The 13,759-nt window shown below is 41.8% G+C and overlaps 3 protein-coding genes across 4 annotated transcripts in view; 1 reads left to right on the forward strand and 2 right to left on the reverse strand.

Moving 5' to 3' along the window:
* The first annotated feature begins 1,392 nt into the window (after nt 1-1,392).
* On the forward strand, nt 1,393-3,445 carry LOC141821887 (uncharacterized). Of its 2 annotated transcripts, XM_074709263.1 has the most exons (4): nt 1,394-1,666; nt 1,762-2,499; nt 2,573-3,047; nt 3,133-3,445. In XM_074709263.1, the coding sequence occupies exons 2-4, from the start codon at nt 1,809-1,811 to the stop codon at nt 3,302-3,304; spliced, it is 1,338 nt and encodes a 445-aa protein (XP_074565364.1). In that variant the 5' UTR covers nt 1,394-1,666; nt 1,762-1,808; the 3' UTR covers nt 3,305-3,445. The 2 variants fall into 2 exon arrangements, with proteins under 2 accessions (XP_074565363.1, XP_074565364.1); XM_074709262.1 differs by having other exon boundaries at nt 1,393-2,499.
* Nucleotides 3,446-6,439: 2,994 nt separating this feature from the next.
* On the reverse strand, nt 6,440-7,591 carry LOC141822164 (uncharacterized). Its single transcript, XM_074709596.1, has 2 exons — nt 7,001-7,591; nt 6,440-6,683 (listed from the first exon to the last, which is right to left on the reverse strand). The coding sequence occupies exons 1-2, from the start codon at nt 7,539-7,541 to the stop codon at nt 6,640-6,642; spliced, it is 585 nt and encodes a 194-aa protein (XP_074565697.1). The 5' UTR covers nt 7,542-7,591; the 3' UTR covers nt 6,440-6,639.
* A 2,374-nt stretch (nt 7,592-9,965) lies between these two features.
* Nucleotides 9,966-13,759, reverse strand: part of LOC141821530 (uncharacterized) — a 13,307-nt gene continuing 9,513 nt past the window's right edge. Inside the window, 1 exon segment of the mRNA XM_074708929.1 lies at nt 9,966-13,267. Coding sequence (XP_074565030.1) covers nt 9,966-13,267 — 3,302 coding nt within the window.

Consider the following 13,759-nt stretch of genomic DNA (forward strand, 5'->3'; position numbering starts at 1 on the left):
AAAATTTAATATCAAGTGATAAGATTTAATAAAGATATCCAAGACTCAAAAATGAAATAAAATTTTCTTCAAATCTGATCGATTCTATCCCTCCTAACTTATTCCTTAAGAACTAACATAATACATCAAATAGTATGAGGAAAAAAATTTGAATTTGATTTAGTGAAAATACTAAGAGAAGATATCCTTTTTGCTTTATACGCTTGTAGCAATCACAAATATAATTTCATGGTCACTAGACGATGACAATGGCGACAATTGACGACGATCATGAAGAACAATAATGGGAGACAACAAGTCAATGATCAAATAGCCACGGCAAAGATTAAGATCACGCTTGAAAGAGATATCATGTGTGATAAGCAATAAGATGAAATTTAGATTTTATAATAATAAAAAGGATAAATCAACGTCTTTGACATGCAATGATGGCAACAGCAAGAGAAGAGAAGATTAGGATTTAGATAAGATGAGACGGCGGTGTTTAAATAACTATATGTATATATAAAGAAGTTAGGTTAATAAATTATACTTTTATAAAAAAAAATTCTTACATCTATAAAAATTTTAAATGAGTACTTTCAAATTTTCAAGATAGGCACTGTTTTCACCTTAACACCTAACTAATTCCAATGCAATGTTTCCTATTGCCCCTCTGCAAATTTGAGGGAATCTACCTCAAAATGCTCTAACACAGTAGTGGCGCTCTAGTTTCCAGAATTTCAACACCACTTTGGAAGTCTCAACCCTTCAAATTTATCGAGCTCACTCGAGGGAGAGCATGGTTAACTCTTTGTCAGGATTTTACTCAGGTCAGAGATCATTGGCTAAACCTAAATTCTCGATTAGTGAAATTGAGTCGAGGTCTCCAACTTAGCTTCAGTAATGATCTCATCTCCTACTCTTTGTGAAAGTTGCTAAAGCTATCTGCAATCCATTTAAAGGAGATAAACATAGGAGCTAGCAGTGATACAAGTAACCATACAACACACTTTGTGCATGCCTAACCAGCTTAGTCTAGACCTATCCAATCAATTTGTGCAATTTGTGCAGTGAGTTTGAGGCATTTAAACCTGTATTCAATGTGGTGGGGAGGGGAGGCAAACGCTGCCAAGTCTCACATTCTGGTGCAAGACGAGCATTTGTGGTCCACTTCACAAATTCTTCTACGAAAGGCAGAAAGGGTCATAAAAACAATGGCATCTCAAAATTCAATGCCAATTTCTTACCACCATCTCTTACTTCAAACAACTCTCATCGGTTCATTTATATCCGGCCACCCAACACAGTGAAAGAAGAGCTCTCACTGTTTTATTTTTTGTCTCTTCTCTGTGCAGCCTGTGGGTGGTGGCTGTGTGGAAGCTAACAAGCCCTTCCAGTTGGATGGCCCGATGGAGCCAAAGCTGCATGCATTAAACTCTCCCACTTGTATTTCTTTGATCTTTCTCCTCCCTTCCTCGACTTGCGAAATCAAACAGCTGCTGTCCTCCTCGCTCTGGAGTTTCCAACGTCTGTGCGTTCTCCTCCTCCTCCTCCTCTGAGCTAGGCGACTGAGCATGGTTGTTGTGAAGTCTCAGAGATTTTGATTGCTTCCTTAATGGCTTCGGGGTTCCCGAGGCAGAGAGGAGACTGCCTCTGTACTCTCAAGGAAAGCGTCCATGAGCTGGTATTAGTCTCGTTCTAGTTCCTGTTACAGCTCCTCAGACTAGTTGAGGCAAGAAATCAAACCGAATCTTGGTTGCGTGTGATGTGCCATGGCAGGAGGAGCATTGAAGCAGCAGAGGAAAGCAGGCAGAGGAGAGGAGAAGATGGAGAAGATGGAGAAGGAGAGGATGCCCGGCACTGTGTGGTTCGCGCTCAAGAAGTCGCTCCACTGCAAGTCGGAGCCCTCCGACGTGTACGACCCTAAGGCCAGGGGGAGCCATCATCACCTGGGCAGCATCCTCACCAGGAAGCCGCCGAGGTCCGGCTGCTCCAGATCCATCGCCAACCTCAAGGACGTCATCCATGGCAGCAAGAGGCACCTTGAGAAGCCGCCCAGCTGCAGCCCCCGGTCGATCGGCAGCAGCGAGTTCCTCAACCCCATCACGCACGAGGTCATCCTCAGCAACTCCAGGTGCGAGCTCAGGATCACCGGCTTCGGCGCCTGCCCTGACGGCGACCACCACCCTTCGTACGTCGGCACCCTCCGGCCCGGCACGCCCGGCCCTGGAGGGCACCACTACTCCCTCCAGAGCTGTCCTTCCTACAGGGGAGGACCTAACACCACTCCCCCGAGGAAGTGCTTTACGGCTTCCTCTGTTTCCAGTTCTTTCTTGCTCGGCGACGGAGGAGGAGCTCACCACGCCGCCGCCGCCGCTCCGACGCAGAGGGCTTCCCACGAACCAGAGTCGCAATTGCAAGCAAAGAGGCCCTCCGGTGGGCTGACGTGCCACAAGTGCGGCGAGCCGTTCGGCAAGTTGGAAGCCTTGGAGTCGCACCACCTCTCCAACCACGCAGGTAGGCATTTGCTTTGTTTCATGATTTGAGATTTCAGTGGTTCAATCTTGTCATAGAATTGACGAATGCGCAGTGACTGAGCTGGTGGAAGGCGACTCGTCGCGGAAGATCGTCGAGATCATCTGCCGGGCGAGCTGGGTGAAGGCGGAGAACAGCAGCATCCGCATCGACCGCGTCCTCAAGGTCCACAACACGCAGAAGACGCTCGCCCGCTTCGAGGACTACCGCGAAGCGGTGAAGGCGAAGGCGAGCAAGCTGGCGAAGAAGCACCCCCGGTGCCTGGCCGACGGCAACGAGCTGCTGCGCTTCCACGGCACCACCATTGCCTGCGGCCTCGGCGCCGGCGGCTCCTCCACCCTCTGCTCCTCCGACAAGTGCAACGTGTGCCGGATCGTCCGCCACGGCTTCTCCACGAGCAAGAAGGAGGACGTGGTCAGGGGCGGCGGGGTGGGCGTGTTCACGACCTCCACCAGCGGCCGGGCGTTCGAGGCGATCGGCGACGCCGGCGAGGAGGACGGCGGCGGAAAGAAGGCGCTGCTGGTGTGCAGGTAGGGACTGACTCACGTCGTTAACCGCCTCACGTCACTTCAAATTTCACCGGAATTTGTCTAATCCCATCAGCTCCCCGCGCAGAGTGGTCGCCGGGCGGGTGCACCGGCCACTGGACAACTACCAAGAGCTCGCGAGGCAGACCGGATTCGACTCAGTCGCCGGAAAGGTAGGCCTCTACGCCAACATCGAGGAGCTCTACCTGCTCAACCCAAGGGCCTTGCTTCCCTGCTTCGTGGTGATCTGCAAAACATGATGCCATTATTGCCGGAATTTTCCTAGATCTTCCACAGAATTGTTGGTAATTTGTGTGCGCTTGCATTCAGATAAATTCGCATTTATTAGTCGTCTCCGGCGTCCCTTTTTGCCAGAGAAATCAAGATGGCAACGCCATGCTCGTCCATTCAGATCACTGTCGCCTCTGCTCGATCGACAATTTCGAAGAACAGCCTCTGCGACTTCTGTAAATTCTTCAACTAATGCTAAGTCAACCACAAAGATCCCAACGATAAATGAGCAATATTCCAAGAAACTTAATACCATTATCAAAAAGAATACGATACAATTTCCCATTTAATGCATCAAGGAAAACAAAGGTTTAATCTCCGTTTGGACCACCAGCTGACAGCCTTTCGGAATTCAAGAACTGGAAACAAAATTAAGTTTGTTTCCTTGTCTTTTGGTATGGTCCTACGCTGTTGAAGTTATCGTCTTCGCTCCATTCTCTCCCAAAAACCCTTGTTCAAATGCTCCAAAATAAGATTTCTTTCAAAGAAAATAATGGTCGATGCAATTCTAATAAATGAATTTACTGGATGCGAGGCGAATCTAATTCTTCCTCGGTCCCTTCACTCCATTAATGTGATTACGCAATCCGCTCCGGGTTAGGCGCCATTAATGTGGCATATTAATGATCTTTCAACAGCAAACGCAAATCCTCCGGCCTGATCGACCAATGGAGAGATTTAAATTGGGTAAAAACTAAAGTTAAATGATTGTATGACTGTTTTTGACTGTTTAATTACTGACTCTGATGATATATACGAGTTTGATGCCTGTCCTTTTCCATGCCGGAGTTGCTGTATCTCTCTCTTCTCTGTCTTATCCTTGCGTGGCTCGGCAAACAAAAGAAGCACACTGAAACCTAATTCAGATCTTATGATCAAGGAAGGATTACCAATTTTTATAAGCTAGGGGTATTACTGTTGTCTTTAGGGTAACAAGTGTATAAATGTTTTATAAATTATGGACACGGAGAAATTGTAATATGAATAATAACTTATTACACACTTACTTCAGTAAAAAATAGAATTTGCCATTCCAGCGTTTCACACAGTCGATCCCACGACTACTTATGAGGAGGTAAATCAGAAAATTATAGTTAGCCACTACGAGGGAGGACATTGCTTGTTACACCCTTACGAAGTATAAGCATTTGCATAACCTAACTTAGAGAAGTATAAGTTTTACGATATTAAACAATGTATTATTATTTGATATAATAATACACCTCAAGGAGATAATAAGTATACAATTCACTTAATCGAAAATAAATGTATTCAGATCGAATTGTTTAAAAATAAAGAAAGATAGAAGTATGTATAATTACTCAAATGAAAGACGGAAAAAAGGATAAAATTGAGGAAATAAGAACAATGAAATGCTCCCGTCCTCAACTCACCATGATCCACGAAGCACAAAAAAACAAATAAATAAAAACACATACAAAATGATAAAACTCAATACAACCCGTTGAAAAAATGAAGATCACTACAACAAAACTAAACCAACCATTATCATTTATCAAGAATTAAATAAGCCTTTTTAGGCCACAAGAAAAGAAAAAATTCATATTTTTTATCATCTAAACTAAAATAGTTGTAAATGATAGAATGGAGACAAAGGGAAAATTGAAAAATTTATGACTGTAAATACATTTAAATAAATGCTAAACTAATTAATGTTATCAAGGAAGCGAAATGGTAGAGGTATCTAATTTGCTATTACTCAAAAATAATAAAATTCTCCATTTCGATCGGACACAATCGGATGAATGCATCAACATTTAAATTAATCAAGCAAGGAGCATAGTAGCACCAACCTGATCAGCGTGACAACGTTAGGTATTTCTCTTCTCCAATCTCAATGAACGAGAGAAGCACACAGAGGGGGAGTTGGAAAAGGGAAGCGAGGGAAACTCAAAAAAAACTAACATTTTTATTTTGCATTGTATGAATAAAAAATAATTCATGTTCTTATTGATTAGAAGAGAAAACGTCACCAACAGAAGGAGAAATGTAACGAGAGATTAAGATTGGATTAAAGAGATATTGAAGAAGAATAGATTAGATCTTATAAAATAACATACATAATTAAATGTTAAAAAAAAGAGCCCCTTTATGACTCTATTTGTTGGAATCATAAAAGATTTTTAAAAAATCTGATCAGAGAGAATAAGATCATATAAATCTTTTATCACATGCACCCTAGCTATTCTTTTCCATTCTTTTAAAAAATATATATATAAATATATTTAATATATTAAAAATAGTACACTCCAATAACAATTGGAACCTTAGGCAGAGGCCATCCCTAAAGCTGGCCCAGCAAACAGACAACCCTTGGTTCCTTTTGCATGTGAAGGATTGCTCCTAATTGAGTTCTTGTTTTTCCAGAAAAGGTTCATGGCAGCAGCCAGGAATTTGATCTCAAGGCAGAACTAAGACAACATAAAGAAGTGAGCTCAAATGGCATTTACTTGTTCAAACAGGAATAGCATACATGAGCAGCTTATTCACTCTCCTCTTTCTTATTCTGCACATGAAAGCAAAGAAGGACTAGTCTCTTCCTTTTCAGATTTGTAATGAGCTTTGTATCGACTATATCTTGGGACCTCATTGTGCCACTGATACCCCACACCGTCTCCAACATCGATCATAACCAAGATACAAGATCGCTGCTACCTAGTTTTGCATAATATGGGATCATGATTTGACTGCACCCTTTCTGGGCACTGTTGCATGGATACAATCCTCAGCTTTCGTGTTGTGGATGAATGGAGATCATGGAACCTTCAGTTTATACTTCCAAATGATCGATCTCTTTGATTGGTCTACAACTGACTACGGCTTATTCCAAGGTCCAAGACACAATAATTGAGTATTAATGTGTTGTAATGTTTATCAGGTTAATTATGTTGGTTATAATATTCAAATGGATTATAATAACTCTAGTTGCGTCGAATGAGAGGCAAATGTTCATCTCATAACTTGTTCGTGACGGCAAAGGCATCATTGAATGGCCTTGAGTCCCGACGGGCGAAGCAATCAAAATATAATCAACCAAACGGCGAAGGCGATGCTGATTAATAGCTTTAAATTCACCGGTGCCTATCATTTTTTCCTTCTTATTTCGTCTTCCATGCTCACAAAATCATCGAATTAATGGAGAGAATGGACAGGTGGAAAGGAGGAGAGGAAGGGGAAGGAGACCACCACATTAAATGCTGCTATTCCAACAACGGCACATGAAAGATTGCAGTGGAAGGACAAGTATGCTGACAAGATTGTGGAGTTGTAGGGGTTCTAATTATTACTGACGCTGCTGGAATCCATCTCTACTCCTGCCATGGAGCTCTGCAAGGCAAAGAAGGAAACAGTTGAGATGGTGAGGTTCGTGTTGAAAGAGACCTGTTAAATCGTTGTCGCATGGTACATGGTAAACAGCAGCAGGATAGAAACAAATCTGGAGTGGGCTGCTAATTTGTGTTTGCTTGATAAAATTTAGCACACAATCGATGCAAGCAAAGCACGTAATGCAAACACGAATTGCTTAGAAACTGAAATTGTAGAGGAGGAACCACAAATTCTGATAAAAAAGAGTTTTTTTTCTTAAAATTTTTAATCAGAATAAGGAAATTCTATCAAGATCCGATCTTTCAGGGTTCCCTCACCTTCTCCGGCCATCTTGAACACATCGGCGTCCGGTTGGCAGTCCGGCGGATCTTCGAAGAGCGACGCGGAAAGCTGCTTGTGAGCCAGGCCGATGTCGAAGAGGATGACGCCGGAGGCGGGATCGTCGACGAGGATAGCCTTCACAGGGAGCCAGAGGAAGAGCTCCTCCTGCGACCAGCCGACGACGCCGCCGAGCGCGCCGTAGCTGAGGTTGCCGCTCACGACGCTGTCGAAGTAGGCGAGGCCGCCGCCGTCGTAGCGGGCGTAGCAAGGGCGGCGTAGGCGGACTTCAAGAAGGCCAGATGCAGGGTCCAGGGCGAAGGAATCGACTGCCTTGGGGAGCAGGCCGGCTGGGAGGCCGTAGCTGCGGAGCAGGTCGCCGACGCCGAAGAACCGGTCGGTATCAGCCGCGACGACGCCGGAGAAGGCGTCGCGGGCGGAGAGAAGAGGGAGGAGGATTAACAGAGGTAGAAAGGCTGGAAGGGAGAGGAAAGGCGACGCCTTTGCCATTGGAGTGGGTTTAAGGTGGGGTTTGTACATGGAGCTTTGCCGAAGAAGGCCTCAGTTTGTAAGGTAGCTTTTCTTCTTCAACTGACTTGTTTGTCCATCTTACATTAAAGATATTCCTCAGGTCTATAGCTAATACCATTAAACATCACTGCAGTTTCTAATATTAATTGAACTACTAAATTATTTTACATGACCAACTACAATTTCTTGATTTACCTCCTCGTAAATGATCATGGGGCCGTTTGTAAGATGACGGATTCCACCTTTTTACGGAAGAACTACTAAATTATTGCCTCAATTGATTACTCTATCTACTATTGAAGTAATCGTGTTAAGATGGTAGGTCGATAGATCGTTGGATGGTAAATTTTACCTTTTATAGAAGTAGCTAGTAATCATGTTAGCTTAATGTTGCAATTCCAAAGAAACAATGCAGTAGGTTCCTTTCACATGTCAAGGACTCTTCTGTTGGGTTCCTCAAGTGAAATTACCTCGTGATGTACGCAAGGAAAAAAAATCTATTAGAGATCTATACCAATTCTAATTAATCATTTAGGTAGGATATTACCTCTTGATGCTTAACACTTTTGATCATATCAAAAGAATTAAGTCGAACTCAACATGATCAATACGGTCGCACCTCTATAGTATTCACACGAGTATAATCACTTTTCCGCATGTCACACGAGCGCAATTGAAGTCTTTTGTCTTATATCTTTCTACATCAATAGTGCTAGCTACCATGTATATTTAAGTTGAGATCAAACTCTAATTTTTAGGATTAGTATGATCTTATCATATGTGTTTTTATCTACTTAACTCCAAGTCATATCTAATAAGATGTTTTTCAAATTATAACCCTTTAATAAAACATGAGCTTCATTTGGTTTGGACATGTTTAAAAAACTCAAACGTATATTAGATTAAACCATGAATCCAATAAATTTTAAGATCCAAAACAATTTCAGATTTAAAACTTTGATCCAGTTTATAATTTTAATCATACTAAAATAAAATGAACTCCAAAATAGATGCGTTCTCTGTGTATGATCCAATATATTATCGTAACATTGACAGTGACTTTAAAATCTTATTTTAAAGTCACAAATAAAGAATGTCATCTAACAATACATCATTGTTACCCAAGTGATGAGAATGTTATAGATTTAACCTAACTTTTATATGACTGTTTTATTATGTAACTTAGTTATTTTGTCTATGATATCTAGATTGTTCTCTCATTAACCTATGCGTTTCTTGATCTCTAAATGGACTTACTTAATCAAATAAACTTAATATCTCATAGAATGTTATCATACATTTTAGTAGTCATACTTAATCAAAGGGTTTACAGACATAACTTTTATTATATGGAACGGATAAATTTCATTTACATCACTCATATCATTTCGCATAACTTATCACATATCTAGTGAATGATTTTATAATTGACCTTATTATAGATGACGTTTGTCGATACTAAAGTATATAATTTCTTATATAGGGAACTATAGTGACTTTAGGTCAAAAAACTATTTATATTAAGTCATTATGAGAATATTTATGACACTTATAAAACAATCTATGAAATATTCTCATAAGGAGTCAATCCAATACATATTCTCTAATATATATACTTATATGTTAACTTGATATCTTATATTTATGATTTGTGAAATTAAATCATCAGTTAACCTACATATTAGTTTCAATGTATTAATATTGCTCTTGTATATTAATACTACTTGACTGAGAATAATTAAAAATAGTATTTTATATATCTATAATTTCTCACAATTAATTCAAATAATTGATATCCTATATATAAAACAAAATCTATCATTTTAGTATATTATTATATTTATAAATACGTACAAATATATAATAAATATAAAATATTATTTTTTTATTAAAATATAATATTAAAATCTCAAATTAATCATTTGATGATTGACTTTCTAAAATTTATACTAACCTATTCAATTGTACTGAGCATAATGTTGAAGGCGTAAGGTTTTTTTTACCTCCGGGATATAGCTCAGTTGGTTACAACAGAACAGATTTGTAGAAGAGGGCAAATGTTTGAATCCCTGCAAAGCCGAGCAATACCCTTCTTTACCTCCTCACATATGATCGTGGGGTCAATCGTGTGGAGCTAGGGTGACATATTCCACCTTTTTGCGGAAGAAGACACTGGCTTTTTTTTTGGTCATTTTGAGGTGAAATCCAATGGATGTGTTTTCTATAATTCAACAGGCAAATTGGTTGCTGGCTTTTGTACAAAAGCAAAGGAACAGAAAGGAAGGTGTGCCCTTTCACATACCCTTTTGCCCCAAATCCCAGGAGAATCTTTGGGGCTTGCTTGAAAAAAAAACTAATTTTCATTTTTTTTTAAACAGTACAATGAATCTATTACAAGGATAGCATACAATTAGATACAAAGAAGAAAAATGATCAACAATGGAATGATGCATTACTCTCATACTTGAATGGATTTTTGGTATACGTCATGTATGCACTCCCTTCTTTAGATTTCATCATCACTCCGGGCAACTGTTGAATGGTATCCCAGTAAGGGCCGTCCTTGCAGCATCGACGGAGCAGCGACAAGCTGCACTTGACAAGCAGCACACCTGATGCAGCATAACCCTTCATGTTCTGCTCAAGCAGTTCCGGTAGCCAAACTGGGAGGGGATCTTCTTGCGTATCAAGGCTGAGGTGCTGCAATGATGCGTCCGACGATGTTTCCGGTAGTCTCCGGGAAGAATTATGTATTAGCTCAAGCATTTCTAATGAACTCAAACTATCCACTTGTTTCAGCAGCGGGCAAGATCTAACGATCAGTGATTTCAACATGGGAAGGTTGGACACTTTTTCCAGTTTCTTGTTGTCCCCGAGGCAAAGCTTAGTGGATGGGAGGTTCTTCACTTCCCGTAGCTCATGCGCACCATTGATAGTCAATATTTGTAGATTGGTTGCGTGATGCAGACCATCAGGAAGAGCTTTCAGCTTTGGGCACTTTGAGACAGACAGTTGTCTCAGAGAAGGCAACAGTTTCAGCTCTTGTGCTATTGCAGTCTCAGTCTCACCTAACGACCATTCTTCCCAGTTGGGCATTATCACGAATCTCAGAAATTCAAGTTTGGGGAATGCTGCTAGTGTAGTCGACGGTGGCTGACCGTAGAGAAGTTCCGGTCCAATGGTAACTATTGCCTCAGCTCTTGCTATGGAAAGAAACTTCAACTGGGGTAACTGGCCGAGTACAGGAAGCTGCGTACACGATATGAAACAATGAAGGAAGAGATATCGCAGATTGGGGAGAGACATTGTCATGCATCTATGCATACATTTTGGAAATTCCTGACCAAGAAAATGGTAGATTGAAAGGTACTCTAGGCTTGATGGCAGAGAAAGCTCATTAAAGAGCCTCACATTCCTCTGGTTCTCTTCCTCTGGAAAACATTCTAGGCTCGAAGGAGGAAAAACCTCACTGTAACTCTTTGCGAAACCATCTGTTCCCCGGTTCCCAAATCGTGTGAGATCAGCCTCCACACAAGGTGACAACCAACTTAGATGCAAATGTTGAAGAAGGGTTTTATTAGCAAGTGCCAAAGATCCGCTGCGAGCCCTCTTTAATGCCGTCACATGCAGAAACCTCAGGTCGTTAAGTGACTGCAGATCATCTAATGCACAGTCTTCGACTTGGCCTTGTGTATCTCGTTCATGGCCTATCAGAAAGCCATCAAGATGGTTGATTTTTGTCAAGTTCCCAATTCCTTTGGGTAAATGATTTAGAGGAGTTTTGTCCACACGAAGACATCTTAGATTCTGCAACTTTGTGATGGCATCAGGAAGGTAGTGCAAAAATCTACAGCCTTGAAGATTTAAAATTTCCAAGTTTCTGAGGCATCCAATTGACTGTGGCAATGACTGAACATTTGTTCGATCCAGATCCAAGTACCTCAACTGTATCAGATTTCCCAAGGAATGTGGAATTCTATCAATCTCAGTGTCATTAATACCTAGAACCCTTAGTTGGCCCAGTTTTTCAAATAGATCAGCCCCAATCTTCTTCTTCTTGAAACTGTTCCAGATGAGTAAAGTGCGCAAGCAATTCTGACTGACTACCTCTTCAGGAACTGCAACCTCCTCGCCCATGTCTGATATTAACAGATGACGAATTTTTGTCAAAGAATTTGGTCTTTCTAGTCTTTCCCCGTTGCTAATAGAAACACTTTCCTCTTCTACCAAATAAACTGCTAAGGACCTTAAAAGTCCATGCATGCTGCAATGGTTGTTATGCCAACAGCAGGGATCCAGTTGCAGAAGGTTTCTTCCAAGCAATTCTTCATAGTAGCCATCGGCTAAATCTTCCAACAGTCTATCTCCCTGTGGTTTCACAAATCCTTCGGCTATCCAAAGCCTAGTAAGATCCTCGTGATGCATTGGCCAGTTTTCAGGATACAATGAGCAAAAGAGAAAGCATTGTTTGAGGTGTGAAGGTAAATCCTCGTAGCTCAAGTATAGAGCTCTTGGCAGTTCTTCTTGAACCTGATTCATTGACCATATTTCACTTTCAAGAACTTTGTTCCATTCTTTCTCGCATCTTTCCTTGGACCTCAAAACACCAGCAACTGTCTTAATGGCAAGAGGAAGACCGTCACATTTCTTGACAATTGCTCCCCCAATTGCTTTTAATTTGCACAACTCTGCATCTTCTCCATCTCTAGAAACCATTCTGGAAAGCAGCATCCAACTAGTGAGCTCATCCATCTTCTCAACGCAATGAATGCAGCTGGCTCCCATTTGTCTCGCCACCCTTTCATCCCTTGTCGTGATCAAGATTCCACCAGAAGAACATTTAAAAGGAGTTCTCAGTAGATCCTCCCACACGTTTGCATTCCACGTATCATCTAACACAATGAAGAACTTCTTTGGTAGGAGATGAGAAAGTATCAGTTCCAATTCAGCCTTGCTTCTAGCCTCTCCATGATCTCCCCCAACACTTCTAATCAGTTCTTTCAACAACTCGTTGCCGGAAAATTTTTTACAAACACAAAGCCAAGCTTTCCTCGGAAAGTAGTCATGGATCCTGCTGTCGTTGTAGACATTACGAGCAAGCGTTGTCTTGCCCATCCCACCCATCCCTACTATGCCAAAAATCTTCCATCCCTCGTCTTTTTCTGCTATCAGGGATTTCACAAGGCTCTCAGAAAGCTCTTCAATTTGAGTCCCGACGATGTCAGACTGGATGAGTAAAGGTGAGGTATCTCGAGGGTTGATGCCATTGTCATGAATAGAGGGATCGATTTCATGCAACCGTGACATCACATGTCTGTCTTGCGAGACGTCATCTAGCCTATCATTGACCTCCCTCACCTTGTTGGCAATTTGATGAGCAAGTCGAAGGCAAGAAAAGTTAGAAGCAAAAGCGAGTAGTGAATGGCTTACCCACAGCTTCTCAGCCTCGGTCTCGCAGAGATCGAGCAAGTCTTCAACATCGTACATGATGTCTTTCATCTCCCTCACCCAAGCGTCGATCTCTGCGCTCCCGTACCGCTTCTTCTCGGCGTCCTCGATAACGCCTCGAACTCGCAGCAGCCTCCGTTGGAGCTTCTTGAGGTCGTCCTTGACGCCGAGGATCTTCGACGCCTCGCCCTCCATAAAACTTAGAAGTTTGCTCATGCACTTGCTGGCGAAAACAGGAAGGATCGCCGCCATGATCGGGATCGCAAAGCAGCAGGAAAAGATCAAAGCTTAAACCTCTTGAGATTACGGACGAATTGCGATGGTTGAAGCCGAGAGAATTGAGAAATCCTTGGACGCCGTTACAAAACAGCAGATCCAACGATCAAAAGTCAACGACATCACGTGGTCATACAAGCGAAGCATGTGCTTTTGTTAGCTCCTTCATAATTTATGGGTTTTTCCCACTGTCAATTCTAGATATGCAACTCTTTAGTGTTCCGTAAGTTCAAGCGAATCTAGGAAACTCGTCCTCGAATGATGGATGAAGGTGACAAATACACATCATGGATTGGCATTTTGTTAAAACATGAATCCAACGTTTATATCTTCCTGTGAGCACGGTAATTGAAGCATTTCCTGATATGGCCTTCATCTCTACGGCTGATGTGTCAGTTTCACTGAAGCCCCTCAATCTCTTCGTGGTGAAGGTAGGTTACACGGTAAGATATATATATATATTTTAATGTATTTCCAATGTAAAATTTTGATGGACCCATAGA

The sequence above is a fragment of the Curcuma longa genome, chromosome 2, assembly GCF_044706935.1.
Source record: "Curcuma longa cultivar G26 ecotype Majalengka, Jawa Barat chromosome 2, ITB_CL_G26_1.1, whole genome shotgun sequence".
In the NCBI taxonomy this organism is placed as follows: Eukaryota; Viridiplantae; Streptophyta; class Magnoliopsida; order Zingiberales; family Zingiberaceae; genus Curcuma; species Curcuma longa.